Genomic DNA, 18,412 nt, shown 5'->3' with positions numbered 1-18,412 from the left:
ATTAGCTGGGCTTGGTGGTGCATACCTGTAATTCCAGCTACTCGGGAGACTGAGGCACGAAAATTGCTTGAACCCGGGAGGCAGATGAGGTTGCAGTGAGCCAAGATTGCACCATTGCACTCCAGCCAGGGTGACAGAGCTAGACTCCATCTAAAAAAAAAATGCTGTTCAACTTTCCAGGTGTTGGATACCTCTGAGCATTGTATCCATGTGTCTGTCTGTCTGCATGGAGAAGAGAATCCCTTGCCATGTAGTTGACAGCACATTTTAGCTTTACCTCATGGGATCATTGCCTCTGCTGTTGCCATGTGCATGTACCATGTACATGTGGGTAACACTAACATGAGACTCCAAGAAAAAGCCACGGGATGAACTGGATGGTTCCAGCCCTGCGAGGCATTACCCCTTTCTGGAACGCACTCAGATAGGCTCACTCCTTCTTCCTGGCAGCCATCAGAGTTCTCCTGCTGCAGGCCCTGCTGTGAACTGCTCCAGGCCTCTTGATCCGCACTGCTGCCACCTCTGCATATATGATTGGGCCTTCCTGTTCTCTAGTTTACTAAACAGTCATTTTGCTTCTGTAAGCCAAGCACAATACTGGGGAGATGAAGATTAAAAAGGATTCCATCCCTCCCCTCAGGGAGCTCTCGGACTTATATGGGAAATAGAAAGGGAACTAGCTTGACTGAAGTGTGATAGCAGAAGTATGGAGACAGTAATCTCATGCTCTCCCTCTGCCCACAACTTTGGAGAAAAGAACAATGTGTTTAATGCACAGGTCTTTGCAGGCTCATCTGGGAACCAGGAGATAGAAGGGATTCCGTAGGCTGTGGCATTCAGGAGGGAGATCTGGACAATTAACATCCCCACAGTGTTGATCTGGAGATTTTGGTGTGATGATTATAATGTGTTATAATTCTTTACCCATGACCTTTATGAGACTTGTAAACTACCTGGGAGCCTTGATCCTGTGGGCTTCCTATTTAGCTCAGTTTGAGATTAAATAGAATATGGATAACTAAGTACCCTTTTTAACACTTTTAGTAGCCACTGACCCCTATTCTCAACTTCTTTGCATCTATAGTTTTCTATTGATGATGATTGGAAATATAAAAGGAACTAAATTGTATAGGCATCATGTAGAGAGTGGCAGGCCAAGAGCTTTAAACCAAGCTACAGATATCTGTGGCATTGGGGTGTAGGGTCAGCATCAGGGCTGATATAGAAAGTCTCACCTTCATGAATATGAGGATCCTTTCTATTATCAGACTTTTTTTTTTGAGACAGAGTTTTGTTCTTTTTGCCCAGACTGGAGTGCAATGGTGCGATCTCGGCTCACCGTAACTTCCGCCTCCTAGGTTCAAGCGATTCTTCTGCCCCAGCCTCCCTAGTAGCTGGGATTACAGGCATGCGCCACCACGCCTGGCTAATTTTGTATTTTTAGTAGAGACGGTGTTTCTCCATGTTTGTCAGGCAGGTCTCTTAACTCCCAACCTCAGGTGATCCGCCCGCCTCAGTCTCCCAAAGTGCTGGGATTACAGGAGTGAGCCACTGCGCCCGGCTATCAGACATTTTTAGAACACCCCACATGATCTCTTGATTGAGAAAGTAGAAAAAGCAGAAAATAACTGCAAACTCAGAGCATTTAATTTTTTTATTGATCACAACAGCAGTTGTACACATTTGGGGGGAAAAGAAAACAAACCTCCCGCCCCTATGCATGATCTTGTTTATTCAGTTTATTGTCAGTGTTTAGACCCATAAATCCCTCATAATAGCTTCTTGGGCATGAGCCACTGTTCCTCACCTTGATGGTCCCCATCAAGTTCTGCTCTTGGGTTTACATTGGCTGTTGTTTCTTTCCAAAAGGAAAAAAGATTATATATGACTACAGTTAGAGAAATCAATGAAATGTCATTTGATTCTGTTAGTTTTTTTGTGAAAACAGAATCGAAAGGCTTTGGCATAAAATGTAGTTTATTGTTTTGTCAGTTCTGTGTATAGGTTTGTGCATTCCAGTGACATCTTAGAAAATACTGGTAACTACACAGGATTCGAACTCAGAACCTAGAACCCAGTGATCATCCTGTCTCCAAAGGCATTTTTATTTCTATTCTCTGCTTCTTTGAAGCTTCAAAGTAGATTTTCTTTGTCAGTGTAAAATCAGCTGCCTAAGGTACTGTTGCTGTAAAATCACACACATAAATTTTTATATTGATTGCTTATTTTGAGGCATTGTTTTGTTATATGCACAAGTTTATGAATTTGACTATGAATGAACATGAAAGAAGATATACTTTGAAATCATTGTGGTCACTTTAACACAGAACTAAAAACTAAAATCAGAAATCTTTCTAGTAAAGTAAAATGCACTCCTCTGTTCTCCCCTTCACTTTCTGAATTTTACAGTTTTTAAAGTACATCCAAGGTTGGGTGAGTTGTAGTAATGAGAGTAGGGTTTACTAAAGGAAGTAAAGACCTAAAATGCTCCTATTCTAGTTATTCTGTGTTTTAAAATCAGTCTTTAGGAAGTCTTCTTAAAACATTTAGTAAGCTATGGCATATCAGCAAATATAACCCACTTTTGTTAGGTTGCTGTACTAATGCTGTGGGAAGGATACCAAGAAGAGAAGATGTTCTTCTTTTAGTTTTAAGTAACAATTTAGTTAAGTTAGACACCTGAAAAAATGTACAGAGCTATGAATGCTACATGAGTGGTACAACCAGAGGCCATGAGAATTTAGGATCAGGATTTAAACTGGACTATGAAGGTTGATTCGGGGCTAAGTACATGGAAAGGAGGAGAGAAGATCACTGGGGATGAGCAGAAGGGTAGGAGTGAAAGGGATGATGTAGACATGTTCAAGGATGCTGGGTAAGCCAGCTTGCCTGAGAGCTTATATAAAGTCAGCATGAGGACAGAAGGGATTTTTGTGGAAGAGGAACATTGGGATTAGACTATAGTGTTTCACATGCTAGTCTTGAGCTTCCTTTTTTCGGTGTAGGACATGTCTGGAGGTTTTTTAACTAGCAAAATAGAATAACACGGTAGCTTAGTAAGATTTCTGCATGGGAGAAACTTGGTCTGAATAGAGTAGAAGGAAAGTGCAGAAAAGGAATGATGAAGAGCTGAAGAAAGGCAGGCTTGAGAAGGGGAAGGAAGAATGGAAGGCATTGTGAAAGAAGAGTTGACAGGACCTGCTGAAGGATGGGAGGCTTTTTACGCAGATTGGGAGAATTGCTATATCTCAGATAGAAGCAGGGATAACAATCCATTTTGAAGATAACAGTTTCACTTTTAGCTATGGTTAGTAATATCGAACCTAAAAATGATGGCACAGCAGCCAAGTAGAAAGGTCCAGCCTGCTGTTGGAGGTGCACCCCAGGGAGAATGTTCGGAACTTCATATATAATGTAGATGAAGGTGTAGGAGGTGTCAACAGAGACACTGAGTCCTCTTTAAAATTGTGAGTAGCGGGGGCAGATGCTCGGCAAAATCCACCTTGCTCCTTGTTCCTGTGGTTTAGGTCTGGACTAAGAAAAAAAAATAGTCATTAGTTTGGGGAAGCATGTTCAGCTGCAACCTGCAACTGAGATTTCTTGAGTTCAGTTAACTAGGGAGTAAGCCTGGTGTTCTGCTTTGGAGAAACACCTGAATGGCCTTAAGGTCCAATTTGGGTTCACCCTCTAGATCCGCTAGAGATGCCCCAGAAGCTAGAGAATGATCCTTGGTTGTGGGGCAGGGACACATTTGTTTTTTCTTTCTACTACTAGGATTGGGCTACTGGAATTGAATGTCGTTAATACATCAAACTGGCTGTCAAGAGACCAAATGAGCTTGCTTTTGAGGTCCTTTTCACACTCCAGACACACTCCAGAAATTTCAGGCAATAATTTGTCCACCTTGCAGGGGCTCTACATATATTATTAGAAAATGTCATTGAACTTTGTGAGAAACAATGGTTATTGGAGCTCTTCTAGCCCCGTGGCTCACAGTCATTAAGTGTGTAATTCACATGTGTATAGAATACATTTAACTCAGAACTGTCTGCCTAATACCAGTACAGACAGTTGTTATGGATCCGACCAAATTTTGCAGAACAATTCTGAATGATGTCATCTTTAATTTGTCAAGGGAAAATCATTGTCAGGCACCACTATTATTGCAAGATTTTTGGTGTGTAGAAGTTATCTGAGGAAGAATATATGCCTTCCTAACTTCAAGCTACTTGCTGGATGCAAAATTCTTTTTGGATATAAAGAAATGTTTTATCAGTTCTGAATAGCTGGGCTGGGGGAGTAGATGAAATTTACTGTCTCTTGCGGTGCCTGAGATGTACATATCTGGCCAGAGATAAGTCCCCCAAGGGTCAAGGATGGCCTGGTGAGTAGAGCCAGCTGCAGCCACAATGCTAGATGCATGACAACGCCTCACACTTGGCTGTGTGTTCATCACTTACACCCACCTCCTTTGAAAAGGATTTAAGGTAGTTTACAATAGAAACACATATGAAATTAGTTAAAAAGGATAAGCAAGACCTCAAACTCTAAGATACTTTTATGTGGCACTTGAGTAAGATAACTAATCTAATTGAGGTCTGAATTTAACTTAGTTTCTGCTAGTCAAAGCTAAAAGGGAAACAGGATTGATCCCACTGACTAAAGAAACCATGTGTGGTTTTGGAGCTCTATGCCTTGTCCTCATGTGGAATTTTCAAGAAATCTTTCATGAAATGGCTGATGACCTCAATTCATCAGAAAGGGTGAAAGTATATTTTAAACGAGTCCTTTTTAGTATGGTTCAACAAAGAAGGTTGTAAGTTCTGTATTTGTTGCAAGAATATTGCTTTCCAGCAATGATCTAATTCATCTAGGGCCAGAACTCAGAGATAATGTTTACGTAGCGTGTCTCTCTTTGCTTTTCAGTTATCACTCTTCTCCACCTAATTTCGATCATTTCCAAGGAATCTTCAGTTTTAGAATAAATGCTCTGGCTGGGCCTAGAAAGTGTAGGTATTCTGGGGCAGTCAAGAAGAGAGCCTTCTGCTTTTGACGTTGGCAAAGAGCCTGAGGACTGGCAGTAACAAGTCACCCCCTCTTACCCGAGGAAGTGAACTGCAGGGATGTTTGCTGATCAGGACATTTTTTTTTTTCTCATGAAAGAATAAAGACTATGCTAAAGAAAAAATAGTGCTGGACTGAGACTCCAAAGCTCTGCACAGTGGAGTACGGGAGAGATCATTTGGGCATAGAAATTTTAAAGTCATAAGTTTCTAACCCTGTACCTTTTCCATTTACCTCATAATATGGTAAAACATGTGACTTTCAGTGGCATCACTTATTTTTAAGCCTCCAAGTGGGAATTTTTTGCAAAATGTTATTTGAAATAGCTGAATATATTGATTTGATGAATACAGCTATTTAATAATGTTTTTATTTATTGGAAATTATCAGCTCAAAATAGAAATTTGTTTTGGAAAGACATTGGACTATGCAGTCAATTGTTCGTTTCTCTACTTTAGGAATGGCTAATAATAGATGCTTTCTGACCACATCCACTCAGAACTTTGTGTTGAGAAAGAGTCTGAGGCTCCGTCTGGGACTTAGTGGCTGAAAACTGTATAATCAATCAGCAGTATTTGCTGCGGTGATGGAAGGATGGGGGTGGGGATGGCAGCACCTGCGCCAGGGATTTGCCAATGGAAATTGCGTTCAGAAACTGGCAGAGTTGCATTGAATTTATTTTGTCAGAAATTGGCCAGAAGCTTCAGATGCTTCTAAAAACATCCTTAGTTTGTTGTTCTTGGAGAACATGAATTTCATAGCCCTATAAACAGATTTGGGTTTTTGAGAGAGAATGCAGACTAGGGCCAAGCTTATTTTTGCCCCATTTAAATTTGAGATTTCATTTTTCAAGAGAGGCTCTGACCCACTTTGATTCTGAGGGCTGTAAAGTAGTATTGCTTCTGGAGAAGCATTAAAAACTCAGTGTCTCTGCCAAGATCAATTGGCTCAGTAATTGTTAAGTGCTCTCTAATTTGAGGACACTTCTCACACACAAACTCTTCATTCTCATAAAAACCCAATGAGATCATTCTTACTCTTTGTTTATTTGAACTTTATCCCATGATTTTTTATTGTGTTTGAGGCAGCCATAAAGTGATTTGAGGCCTCAATTTTGTGGGAATAGGTAGAATAGGTAGAGTTGTTTGATGATGTTATTCTTATTTTAAAGGTGAGGAAATCAGGATTTACAGAGAGAGATTAACTTGTCCGGAGTCTTACAAACTAGGAAGTGGCAAGGCCAGGATCCAGTCTGCTCCTGTATAATGAATGGCCTTGCACATCTCAGCTTTCTGTAGGTGACATGTTCTTTTTTCCTTTTACATCATCGGCCTTATCCCATTCTGAAACATGAGCATCCTGTGTTTGAGAGTGTGTGCTTTCTTTTCACTTCTCCATTTTTCCTTACTTAGGGAGACTAAAGTCGATTCTAATAACAATTTGGTAAAGTGTCTCATTTGGCATGGAGGGTCACTTAGAGATGTAATATCGAGTGATCTGAATGTATCTGGACACCATGACCTGCATAACTAGGAAAATTATGTCATAAAAGAGTATTTATTTATTAAAGTGTGTATTTCTGAAGCCACCGTGACAATCTATTAGAATCTCCTGTTGGTAGTCAGGGAGAACTAGCACATCCTAAAAAAATGACATCAATAAAAAGCACTTAAAGAGCTGACATTAGAAACAAAACTCATGTTCCCCTTGAGAATGTCATATTGCAGCTTAAGCCCATACCCTGGGCTGCCTTGGCTTAGTAACAGCATCTTGCTTTGACAGCCTTTTGTTCTCCCTAGCTGATATTTTGGCGGCGGATATCAGCACATCAGTTAATGTGCTTTCCCTCCTGTAGGAACTGATTTGACTACAGTTATGTTACCTCATATTTTCTCCCTCATTAAAGTGCCTATTTGCAATTTGTTCGAAGGAGGTTGCCAGCCTGCAACCACTGTTGGAGTGTGGTGCCCTTTTACTGGTGATTAATTTGCACAACTATACAGAGTTCATTGTCTAGCTGGATTTAGTTTTCATATCAATCTGAATTACACTAAAATAGATATCAAGGAATGCTGCCCCATTCAGCAAGAGAGTTATAGCTTTTATTGAGCACATAGCATTTATATAGCATTTTTATTTAGGAAGCTAAGTGGTGAGTATTGCCTTGACTATGTAGCTGACTTCATTTCGTGGAGGTAGATACATGGTTTCAAGTTCCAACCCTTTGCTGCCACTGAGCTTTTCTTGTGCTCATCATACCTATATGTACCTTCTTCATTAGGAGGATATGAAATGTCAGAAGTAGTCAGTTTCTGCTCTAGGCAGCATTTGTGGGTGAGATCCCTGGTCAAACCAATGCATAGATTTAGTTTTGGAGACAATAGTTAATGTCACTTATTTCTGAGGAGCTGCTTTTCCATGATGACGGACAGCCATACCTTAGCTTTGTTCCAGAATCTGTATGTGTGACTTTGGAGCTGATCATTTTCATGATTTTGATAGAAGCTAGAATTTGGGATTCTGCTTTAATGGTGAAGAGAAGGTTATTCTAGTATGCCTGGATCTCCCTCTGAGATATTTTAACCTACCATTTGCATGACACTTGCTTTAAGGGACTTGGGGCTATTTGTGTAGTATCTCTAAGTGCCAGTTTCCTCATCTGTATATTGGGGAAGTTCACATTAATCTTTCCATGTTTGAGGATCATTAAGTACCAGGCACAGGGGAAACGATTAGTAAATCGTTTCTACAAAACTGAGGGGGAGGGGAATGGGGAGGGATTAGAGGTATTTGCTTTTGTCATGTTGTGATTTGGTTATTTCATTATGTAATGTTGTGATTTGTCAACAGAGGTTTTATGCCAGTGTTATGACTTTACACAAAGCCTTAGTAGAGGTGGAGCTCCTGAAGGAATACAAAGATGTAACCTATGACTTCAGATAGTGGAGTTTACAGAGTGAAATATTGTTCAATTCAGAGGAGGACAGAGAAAGAAGTCCTGGACCATGCCTCTCAAAATCTTTTGGCTGACAGTGCTTAGTGGAAACACAGAGGAGGCACTGTATTCATTCACACAATCTTCATTTCAGCAAGTGTTTTTGAGAAGCTACCACCAGCCAGGCTGTGTTCTAGGCTTTAGGGATACGGTGACAGACAGGATAGAGAAAGTCTCTGCTCTCGTGGAGCTTATATCCCAGTGGGGTGCAGGGATTTGGAGAAGAGGATGTAACATAAACCAGAAAAACACTGGAGGAGTGACAAGTGAGCTGCAGAGAGGTAAAACAGGGGAGTCCATGGCTTCTTTCTTCCTGAAGGAGTGGCATGCGAGCTGGAACTAAATGACCAGAAGGCAACAGCCATGAGAAAACCAAAGCAAAAGCCTCCCAAGTAAAGAGGCCGCCCAGGGCAGAAGCAAGCTAAAGAAGAGTGGTGTGGGCACAGGGCACACAGGTGGATGAGTGGGCAGAGAGGCAGGGCCAGGTCCACAAGACTTCATAAGTTGGAGTAAGGAGATTGGGCTTTCCTTTAAGCAGGATGGAAAGAAAGCACTTGATATTTTTATTTTTTTATTTTAAGTTCCGGGATATAAGTGCAGAATGTGCAGGTTTGTTACATAGGTATACGTGGAAAACACTTGATATTGTAAAGTAGGGTAATAACATAATCTGATTTGCCTCTTTAAAGTTTCCCTGGTTTCTGTGTAGAGGGTGGATTGAGCTCAAAAAGTAACTTAGAATGAGAGAGAATGTTGCCTTGGACTACAGGGGTAAATAGTGAAATTGGAGAGAAGTAGATGGATTCAGGCTGTATTCTGAAGGGGAAATGTGTAGGGCTTGCCAAGGGATGAGTTGAAAGATGGGGGTGGGGCCAGGGGCATTGAGGGAAACAGCAAAAACAAGGATGGGTCCTAGATTGTCCACTGGATGAACAGAAGATCACGGTTCTGTTTACACAGGTGGGGAAGACTTGAGAGGGCGGGGAGCAGGATCGTGGAAGAAAATTAAAAGTTTTGTTTTGTTTTGTTTGTGTTGAATTTGAGATCTTTATATGATACTCATGTGGAATCTGGAATTCTAAGGAGAAGTTAGGTCTGGAGAAGTAAATTTGGGACTTTTAGGAAAGTAGGTGGTGTACAGGGCCAGGGGACTGGATGAAATCAGCTAGTGAGAAGAAGCTTCAGGACAGATTCCTGAGACACTGCAGATTGAAATATCATGCTGAGGATCTGGAGGCGGCATGGCCAGAGATTAGGAGGAAGACCTGCCAGGTGATTTCAAAGAAGCAGAATGAAGGAGGAGTTTCACACAGGAGAGTGGTCTTCTGTGTGGAGTGATGCTGATCCTTCACTAGGAGGATATGAAATGTCAGATGCTGAAAGGTCTATGCCCATCTGTGCAGAGACCATGGAATTAAAGGACCATTTTGGGGAGGGTTCAGGAGAGGTAGGTGAGTAGAAGGTAGAATGCAGGTGCTGGAAGAAATGTTCCATCAAAGACAAAGGCCCTTAACATGCCAGCAGCTTGAGGGGCCCTAGATTTTCCTGCTGGGCAAATTGGAGTTCAAGATCTTTGAAAGGTACCGAAGAACTTTCCTTTTTGATGCCTTTCCCGTCTTTGTTACCAAATCAGGTTTATTTTTAGTGCCTGCCTTATCTGAGCAGTAGGCCTGGAATGATTTTATAACCTACCTATTTATTTTCCTTTAACCTGTAGCCTGCTTGTGTGTGTCTGTATAGCTGAAAGAGACTTTGAAGTAGGTAAGATACGAGGTTGGGCTTAGAGGAAAGATTAGGTTTTGGGGTAAGTGGAACAAGGGTGTATGGGGTGGGAAAGGGAATCAAAACAAAGGCAGAGAAGGTAAAAATAACTTTCATATGTGGGGCTGCTTCCTATGTCGTTGAATTAGAAAAAATAAAATGGCAATGTATTTAGCATAGTAGTGAAAACTCCAGCAGGTGGTATAGCAACAAGGGAAACCTGAGCTTCATTGACTCCTTGCATCTCACCTACTTCTAAAAAAGACTCAAGTCACCTACATGTAGACAGCACAGTGTAGAACTACTCATTCATCCTGTAAACATATATTGATTGCCAATAATGATCCCACAGTAGAGGCTGGGATACCAAGATGGGTGACCCATGACCTTCCCTCAAGGAAAACAGACAAAAACAGCTGTAATATAATAACAGACCAGAGGAAAGAGGATTAATTCTGTCTAATTCCATTTCACCAGGATGTAGAAGTTTGAAAAGTTGTCTATGAGGAAGAGAGGAGGAGGTAGCAAGGCATCCCTTGCTGGGCAGGGCAGGGTCACAGCGGGAGCAGAGTGCAGGGCAGGTCCCTGGGGAGCACGGCGCTGGGAAGGGCAAGGAAGAAGTGTTAAGTGCAGAGTCTGGAAAGGGAAACTGAGCCCAAGCGGGACTTGACTTTTATAGAAAGTATGGGTCCATATGTTTTTACACAGAGAAATACTTGCTCTTTATTTTAGAAAGAAAATCTGTAAATGTGCATCATATCACTCTGTCTTTTTCTCTGTTTATTTTTAGCCCTGTGTGTCCAAATGCTGGGAGAACATCACCCCTTGGATGAATTGCCACCACATTAAATAAAACATATCCAAAGCACATATTGTTTCCTTTCCAGTACTTTCTCTCTGTCTTTCCATATAGACATATATATATTAAAAATATATATGTATAAATTTATATATCTATATATTTATTTATTTTGAGACAGGGTCTCACTCTGTTGCTCAGGCTGGAGGGCAGTGACACGATCATAGCTCACTGCAGCCTCAAGCTCCTGGGTTCAGTTGATCCTCCCACTTCCTGAGTAGCTGGGACTACAGGCGCACATCACCATGCCTGGCTAATTTTTTATTTTTTAGAGATAGGGTCTCGCTATGTTGGTCAGACTGGTCTTGACCTCCTGGCCTCAAGCAGTGCTCCCACCTCAGCCACCTGAGAAGCTAGGATTATAGGCATAAGCCACCACATCCAGCTAAACGTGTCTATATTTTGTTTCAAACAAATGTGCATGTACATGTGTATGCTCTTACCTCTCAAAATCTTAAAGAAGTGTGAGATTATATAAACTTACTAGATTCTTCATGGTGTTGCATGTGCTAGAGCAAATCTTCCTCAATGCTTGTATATTTAATAGCCTGAAAGAATAAATGTTTTTCTAATGGGCATATTTTAGCTGAGGTTTTTTTTTAAGTAAAATATGTATATAAGTATGTGTAAAGTTTATGTGAAAGAAACGAGAGCCTTGTTTTCAGAAGCTCTTCTGTGTCTTGAAGGTGACATGTTTTTGCTTTCTTAAGTGACTTTACAGACGAGAAAGGAGTCACACTTTTACAGTTGATTTGGTGTAACCCTCCTTCATCAGTATCTAGCATATAGAGTATGCTGATGAGTCATGTGCAATGTGTTTTGAAAATCAGAACTTTTCAGATGAGCTGGAGGCCTGGATGCCTGAAATGGCTTAGGACATAAACTGCTCAAAAATAATTATAATACTCTTTTTTTGTAATTTTTTTCTACTTTTTTTTTTTAGGTGCTCTGCAGGTTCAGAGAAACTTCTCTAGTAACAGACTGAGAAATGGTCCCTAAAGTATGGTGTTTAATTTCAATACTCTTAAAGAAAATCCAGTTTCCTTTGTAAAACGTTCCTTATGTAACAAAACTGTACTGAAAAAATGTGGTATTTTTCTTTCTCTTTATTTTGTCTCCGTATACCACTGAGAAGTTAATGGTTTAAGGAAAATATTTCAAGCCCTACAGATCATGTCAAATATTTGGTTTGGTAGGATTAATATTTTACTGCAGAGTGACAGTGCTAGTGCTGTCCTAGTTTTAGGGATGATTATGTAAACTAATGAGCCCCATCCATTAAAAAACTTAGGGAAACAAAAAGCTATTTATTATGTGGATTACACTGACTGTAGTTAGGATTACACTGACTATAGTTATGACATGGAAGTGTGAAATAGTTACAACATGGTTGCGTTTAATTAAAGTTGCTCTTTTTGTGATGCTGAGGTTAATAATTATGACACTGTGCAAATGTTTAATACTGCTTTATTTAAAAAAAAAACTCAATGTTTTGTTGTTTTGTGCCTAGCTCTCCACTGGCCTAAAGCTGACTTTTCACTTAAGTTTACCATCCTCTGAATTATTTCCATTACAACAGATTTTAAGAATGACAGTTGGGGCCGGGCGCGGTGGCTCACGCCTGTAATCCCAGCACTTTGGGAGGCCGAGGCGGGCGGATCACGAGGTCAGGAGATCGAGACCATCCTGGCTAACACGGTGAAACCCCGTCTCTACTAAAAACACAAAAAATTAGCCGGGCGTGGTAGCGGGCGCCTGTAGTCCCAGCTACTCGGGAGGCTGAGGCAGGAGAATGGCGTGAACCCGGGAGGCGGAGCTTGCAGTGAGCCGAGATCGCGCCACTGCACTCCAGCCTGGGCGACAGAGCGAGACTCCGTCTCAAAAAAAAAAAAAAAAAAAAAGAATGACAGTTGGCTGGGGGCATTGTAATTGTATACTTCAGCCACTAGAGGGAAGAGACTCTAGTATTTATTCTGGGGAAAGAAAAGGTGCTTCATCTCTCTGATTCTGTCACTGACCTTTAATCTGAAGGGGGTTATCCTTAGCATTGGGATTACCCTTCTTCCTCTTTTAGAGAAAAAACTTTGGGAAGGAAAAGGTAGAATTAAGGATATTGGACCAGGGCTTGGTATATGGGTATATCTGCCTGAAATTTGGGGTTCATCTAGTTCCTTCAAGACAGCTTCCAATGGGCAAGCAGCTTTGTTGGGGGAAGTGAGTGATTCTTCCAGAACTATTTTATCTGTTAGGTATAAAATAACAGTAACATGACTAACATTTCTGGAATATTAGACACTGTTTTAAATACTTTAAAAATACTAACTATCCTAGCAACAGTCCTATGAGGTAAGTACTATTATCCCCATTTTACAGAATAGGAAACTAAGGTACTTAGAGGTTAAGTAACTTATCCAAGATCACAGAACTAGAAACTACTGATACTGTGGTTAAAAACATGGGCAGTGGCTCCAGGATTTATGTTCTCAAGCACTGTACAATACTGCCTTTCCACTTATGCCCAGTTTCTCAAGCACGAAGAGACATTCACAGAATTTTGACAAGTTTGAGTCTACAAAGATGAGAGATATTTTGGTTGAAAACTACAACAAGAAAACTGTAGAATCAAAATTTATACCATAATTTACCCAGGAACACATACATTGTTCACATTTTAACGTTTCTAGAATCAGATTGTGGCTTACAGCTTTATTCAGGGAAATAAGACATATTTGTAAACATAATATACCAACTTCATTAATTGTTAAATTTAATGCTCACAAAAACGTATTTGAAAATAATTTCTATTTTAGATCTTAGTACTTCATGAGAATTCCCAAGTGTGTGTGAGGATTACTGAGATTTGAAGTGAAAATATAAAATACTTATATTTTAGAGGAAAAAAAGGTAATGTGGGTTGTTGGTGTGTTTTAATTTGTTTGGCAGTACGTCAGATGGGGCTTCCAAAGGTAAGTTTCTAGGACCTTCACGTTGTTAAATGGCCTTGGATCCTGCCTCTTCTCTAGGATTCACAGAAGCATTTTCAAACCGCACCTGCCCCTCCTTATACCTCCTTGCTCATAATCAGGTTTGGGCTCCTTACTTTCCCTTCAGGAAGTCAGTTATTCTCATCAAGGCTTCAGAAATAGTCCTAGTGTTGAGCACATGGGAGAGCTGCTTGTCTTCAGAGTGGTTTGACCCAGTCATTGATGAGTTGAAGTTTTCACTGTCTCACTGAGGCATGTGGCAGCTCAGAATTCATTCAAGCAAACTGGGCAGAGTCTGTGGTATTCAGGAATGGAGGCACAGCAGGAATGCAGGTCTGTGGCTTTGATCAAAACCCCTATCCACAAACAAGCAGAGCCCTGTGAATATGGTGAAGCATAATTTTTTCCCCACTGACATTTTGAAACCAGCTCCCTTACAGAAAGAAATATAGTTTTGGACAAACTTCAGGGAGTTTCCAAGAATTTTCAATAAACAACACAGTCACACTAAGCAAAATTTTTTTTCAATCCAAGAAGAATAAAACATTTTTCTAGAATATATAAAATATGGCAGTTTTATTTAGTAAAAATATAAAGGAACTTTAAAACTATCTTAAATATCTGTTTTAAAGGATTTTTATTTCATCTCATTCTTTAAATTTTAAAATTTGTAATCAATGGCAGAATATTCAGAGACCAGACACATAAATAAATGAGCTGAGAAATGTGCTTTTATAGCTTTATTCTTGATCTCCATCTTAGGGCATTTCTGTGCTCTCCAGCAAGCCCTCACAGGTTTCATAGGGAGACACAGAGGATTGAGACTTAGAATTTGCCAGCTGTTGACAGATCTATGGAAGAGTCAGTGTGGTAAGAAGTTAATTTTATAAAATAAAATTTATGAATTATTGATGGATTTCTATTATTCGTGCTTGTTTTCTTTTAAAGACCTCTTTAAAAATGTATATGGCCTTAGAAACTATTGATTTTGTTTGGAAATTTTAAATACTTAAAAAATACTAACTATCCTAGCAACAGTCCTATGAGGTAAGTACTATTATTCCCATTTTACAGAATAGGAAACTAAGGTACTTAGAGGTTAAGTAACTTATCCAAGATCACAGAACTAGAAACTATAATAAACCTCAGAAATATAGTCTAGGTTGGGTATGGTGGCTCACACCCATAATCCCAACACTTTGGGAGGCTGAGGCAGAAGGATTACTTGAGCCCAGGAGGTCAAGACCACCCTGGGAAAACATAGGGAGACCTCGTCTCTACATAGAATTTTTTAAAATTAATCAGATGTGGTGGCATATGCCTGTGGTCCCAGCTACCAAAGAGGGTGAGGTGGGAAGATCACTTGATCCAGGGAGATCGAGGCTGTAGTGAGCTACGATCATGCCACTGCACTCCAGCCTGGAAGACAGAGGCCTTGTCTCCCCATCACAAAAAAGCTATGTATTAAGTTAGTTTATATTCAAATTTAAAGAGTCATATGAGCATTCTGTATTACTTGTCTCAGTTGTTGATAAACTTACCTGGTCATGTTTCTCTATGAGACTTTTTCTTAAGTTACTTGACTTGTAAGCTTATAGGTGTAAATATGTTCTAGAGTTTCCTGGAATCTGACAGATAGAGTACATGTGATTTCTTTGGGGAAACAGATATTGTTTTATTTATTGGACTATTTCTTAGAGAAATAGTTATGAATTTAGTTATTCCCTATGAAAGGCTGATTCTTTGGATAAAAAAGTAGGTTCAGAATTATTTGAGTGAAAGCTTCTCAAAAATAATGACTCTGAAATTTAGGACCTTAAATTGCTACCACACTCAAAGAAGAAATTGTGTCCTAAACTGCTCTGAAGTATCAGTGGGTTGAGAGAAGGGATGTTACAGAGACTACAGGCATGAAACAGTCTTCTGATACTTTGCCATTAGAAAAACTGGCTGGCTGGTTTGCATATTCTGGTCTATTCATTTGTTCACTGTTTCCCACTTGTTCTTTCATTTGCTTCCCTTGGAGAGTAGCAAGTTGAAAAAAATTCAGTAGTTTTGGTATGGCTCATATTTAGGAAATGCCAAAAAAGAGCCAAGAGTTCTTTTTCCTTTCTCCTCGAAAATTGCCCTTGTTTGGATACTTACATGTTATATGATGGGCATAACCCCTGGGTCCCATGTTGACAGATGAGTGTTAGACTCACCCAGAATATTACCTGTCTTATATCTTTGAAGCTCATACGAAATAGCCTTTGTGATTTGAGTGACTGGGCCAGTGTTCTCCATTATGTGCAGCAGGCTTCACTCCACAATAAAGCTGAAAGAACTTCACTCCCTAGTAAAGCTGAAAGTAACAGAAAATACCTCAAGTTTTAGGTGCTTTACAGATACCTGGCAGCTCACTGAAGTATATCCAATCCTGTTTCTGGGACAAAATCACTGGATGGATCTTTCCGAGCCATGATTTTTGCAGTAATGTTTCTGAAGCTATAGCACTAGATACAAAGGATAAATAGAAAAATGATTATTTTGAAAGGGGAGAGAAAGGACTCCGGAAGCATCTGATGCCACTCTAGATGTTAAATGTGGTTATGTTTATCTTTTAGCCCCAGGCAGTTTATAGTTTAGGATTTTTGAACGATTGAAGGATGTGCCTCCATGAGCCCTCACCAGAGACAGCCTGGGCCTTCCTGCTTTTTTCTGTGTGTTTCGCATCAAGCAGTGTTATTTGAAGGTAGCTGTAGTTCCTTCAGGGAAGATGAGTTGGCAGCAAGGCAGACAGATACAGTCATGGAGCAAGTTACTAAAGACTTGTAAATCACTCTCAAGATATATAATGTGATTTAATATATATTAAAACAATGATAGCAGAAATAAATAACTCATGTAGGATGAACTGTTTTCAGTTTTCCATGATGCCTGCAAATCTTTTTCTGTATGCATGCATGATTTTATGATTGCAATCGTAATACAGGTGCGCTTTTTTCTGTTGTTTTTTCATGTAATGTATTACCATGCTGCTATATAATCTTCATAATGATCATTTTTGGTGTCTGCATAATTAGTAAATAAGTCATCTACTCTTGATAACTGAGGAAAATAAAAGAGATAGTGTCTATATCAAGGACTGATGTCCTTTTCAGTGTTTCGCATCTTCACTTCCGGTTTTCTCTAATGAAAAGAATTAGGGAGATGGAGTGATAGCTACCACTCCTTGGGAAGCCTGTCTCTAAATTCTGATGGGTAGCATCATCTACTAAACTCAGACTTCCGAAGTCATGGGCAGACTTTCCCCATCAACTATACCTTGCACTTTCATCTTAAAGTTTCAGTCCCCTCTAAACTGTAAAGCCAGCTAGATGGTCACATCTTCTACGTTATCAACTAAACGTTAATTCTTACTTATCAATCTCATCTAAAGCCTTAGGTGAGATTGATTGTCTGTGCAATACAGGCAAGAACAAGATGTAGGAATGGGCAGTTGTGAAAGAGGAAGAAATGTGCTAGGAGAGGAGATGAACAGAGGGAATTGATTGTGAAACATTACTCAGATGAGCTGATCTGAAGTCTGTTCAACTTTGTAACTCCTCCTAAGTGCGACGGAAGGTTTCACTGGGTCAGCTGACATTTCTGAGCCAGGAGCCCCAGACTGTGAGGTGGTGGCCAGCAGATTGCAAACCTTGAGCACTGTTGATGTAGCACTCTTGATTCTCATCTGTTCTCTGCTATGGCTGTGTGTGTTGATCATGTTTCCAGCAGGATTGAGTTTCTACCTTGGAAAAAGGTCACCCTGCTCAAATTCCTGTTTTTATTCATCTTTTTAGAGAAGACAAACTATACTTTACTTCAGCCATACTTATTGGGAAGGAAAGTAAAAACCCAATAGTGGCGTTTGGTTCATTTATTAATAAACCTTTTAAATATGCCTGAATATCATGGACTTTTTATTGATCATTTTATTACTCATTACGAAGATTGTCAATAATGACAGTGCTTTAAAAGAAAAATCATCCAGCCAATTGACAAAGGCAACCTGATTTTGGAAGCATCCCTCAGGGTTTATCTGTAGAAGTTGGAAAAATAGAAAAATAACTGTTTTTGTTTTTAGTTAATCTTAGAAAAATGTGTGTGCAACCATTCATTCCGCTGAGTGTCTGGTGTGTACTTTGAGACATACACAGATGAATAGAAATGGTCCTTGTACTTGGAGAGCTTTAAGCATAGTAGGGCATTAGACCTGTAAACACATAATTGTGCTGCAGTGGAATGACTGGTAAAAAAGAGGCATGCATATGAATAAAATTCATTGGGGAGCCAGGAGAAAAACCATTTATGTCTGCAGGAAAAGGTCAGGACCACTTTGCTGGAGAGGTGACCTTACAGCTCATGCTTGAAAGATGTGCAGGTTTCCAAGCAGAGGAGCTGGAAATTCTAGGAAGAGGAACAGGATGTGCAAAGGCAGTGAGGTGTAGCAGAGCTTACTGTGTCTGAGGAGCTTAAAGTCATCCAGTATTTCTGACAGGTACATAAACAACAGAGGGCACGTGTTAAGGGATGAGGCAGGAGAAATAACAAGGGATTATAGCATAAAATATTCCATTAAAAGAGGTTTTGATATTTTTTGGAGTACCTCTCAAACTTTAAGAATCACCTGGACATTTTAGTAGAATTCAGATTTCTGGGCTGTACTTCCAGAATTATAGAATCAATGGGTGTGCAGAAGACACCCCCCCCCCACCAAATCTGCAT

The 18,412-nt window shown here is 40.0% G+C and overlaps 1 protein-coding gene across 14 annotated transcripts in view; it reads left to right on the top strand.

The window, feature by feature from the left end:
* MAST4 (microtubule associated serine/threonine kinase family member 4) overlaps positions 1–18,412 on the top strand; it is a 582,575-nt gene that overhangs the window by 388,087 nt on the left and 176,076 nt on the right. For 2 of the 14 annotated variants that reach the window (XM_057302290.2, XM_057302289.2), the window contains one exon: positions 10,611–10,690. The exons of the other annotated variants lie outside the window; for them this stretch is intronic. In XM_057302290.2, the coding sequence (XP_057158273.1) occupies positions 10,611–10,653 (43 nt within the window). In that variant the 3' untranslated portion in view covers positions 10,654–10,690. Of the gene's footprint in view, positions 1–10,610; positions 10,691–18,412 lie in introns of those variants that run through there. 14 annotated transcript variants of the gene reach the window in all.

The sequence above is a fragment of the Pan paniscus genome, chromosome 4 (genome assembly GCF_029289425.2).
Source record: "Pan paniscus chromosome 4, NHGRI_mPanPan1-v2.0_pri, whole genome shotgun sequence".
NCBI lineage: Eukaryota > Metazoa > Chordata > Mammalia > Primates > Hominidae > Pan > Pan paniscus.
The sequence above is the reverse complement of the archived record's forward strand: the minus strand, read 5'-3'. Positions and strand labels throughout refer to the sequence as shown.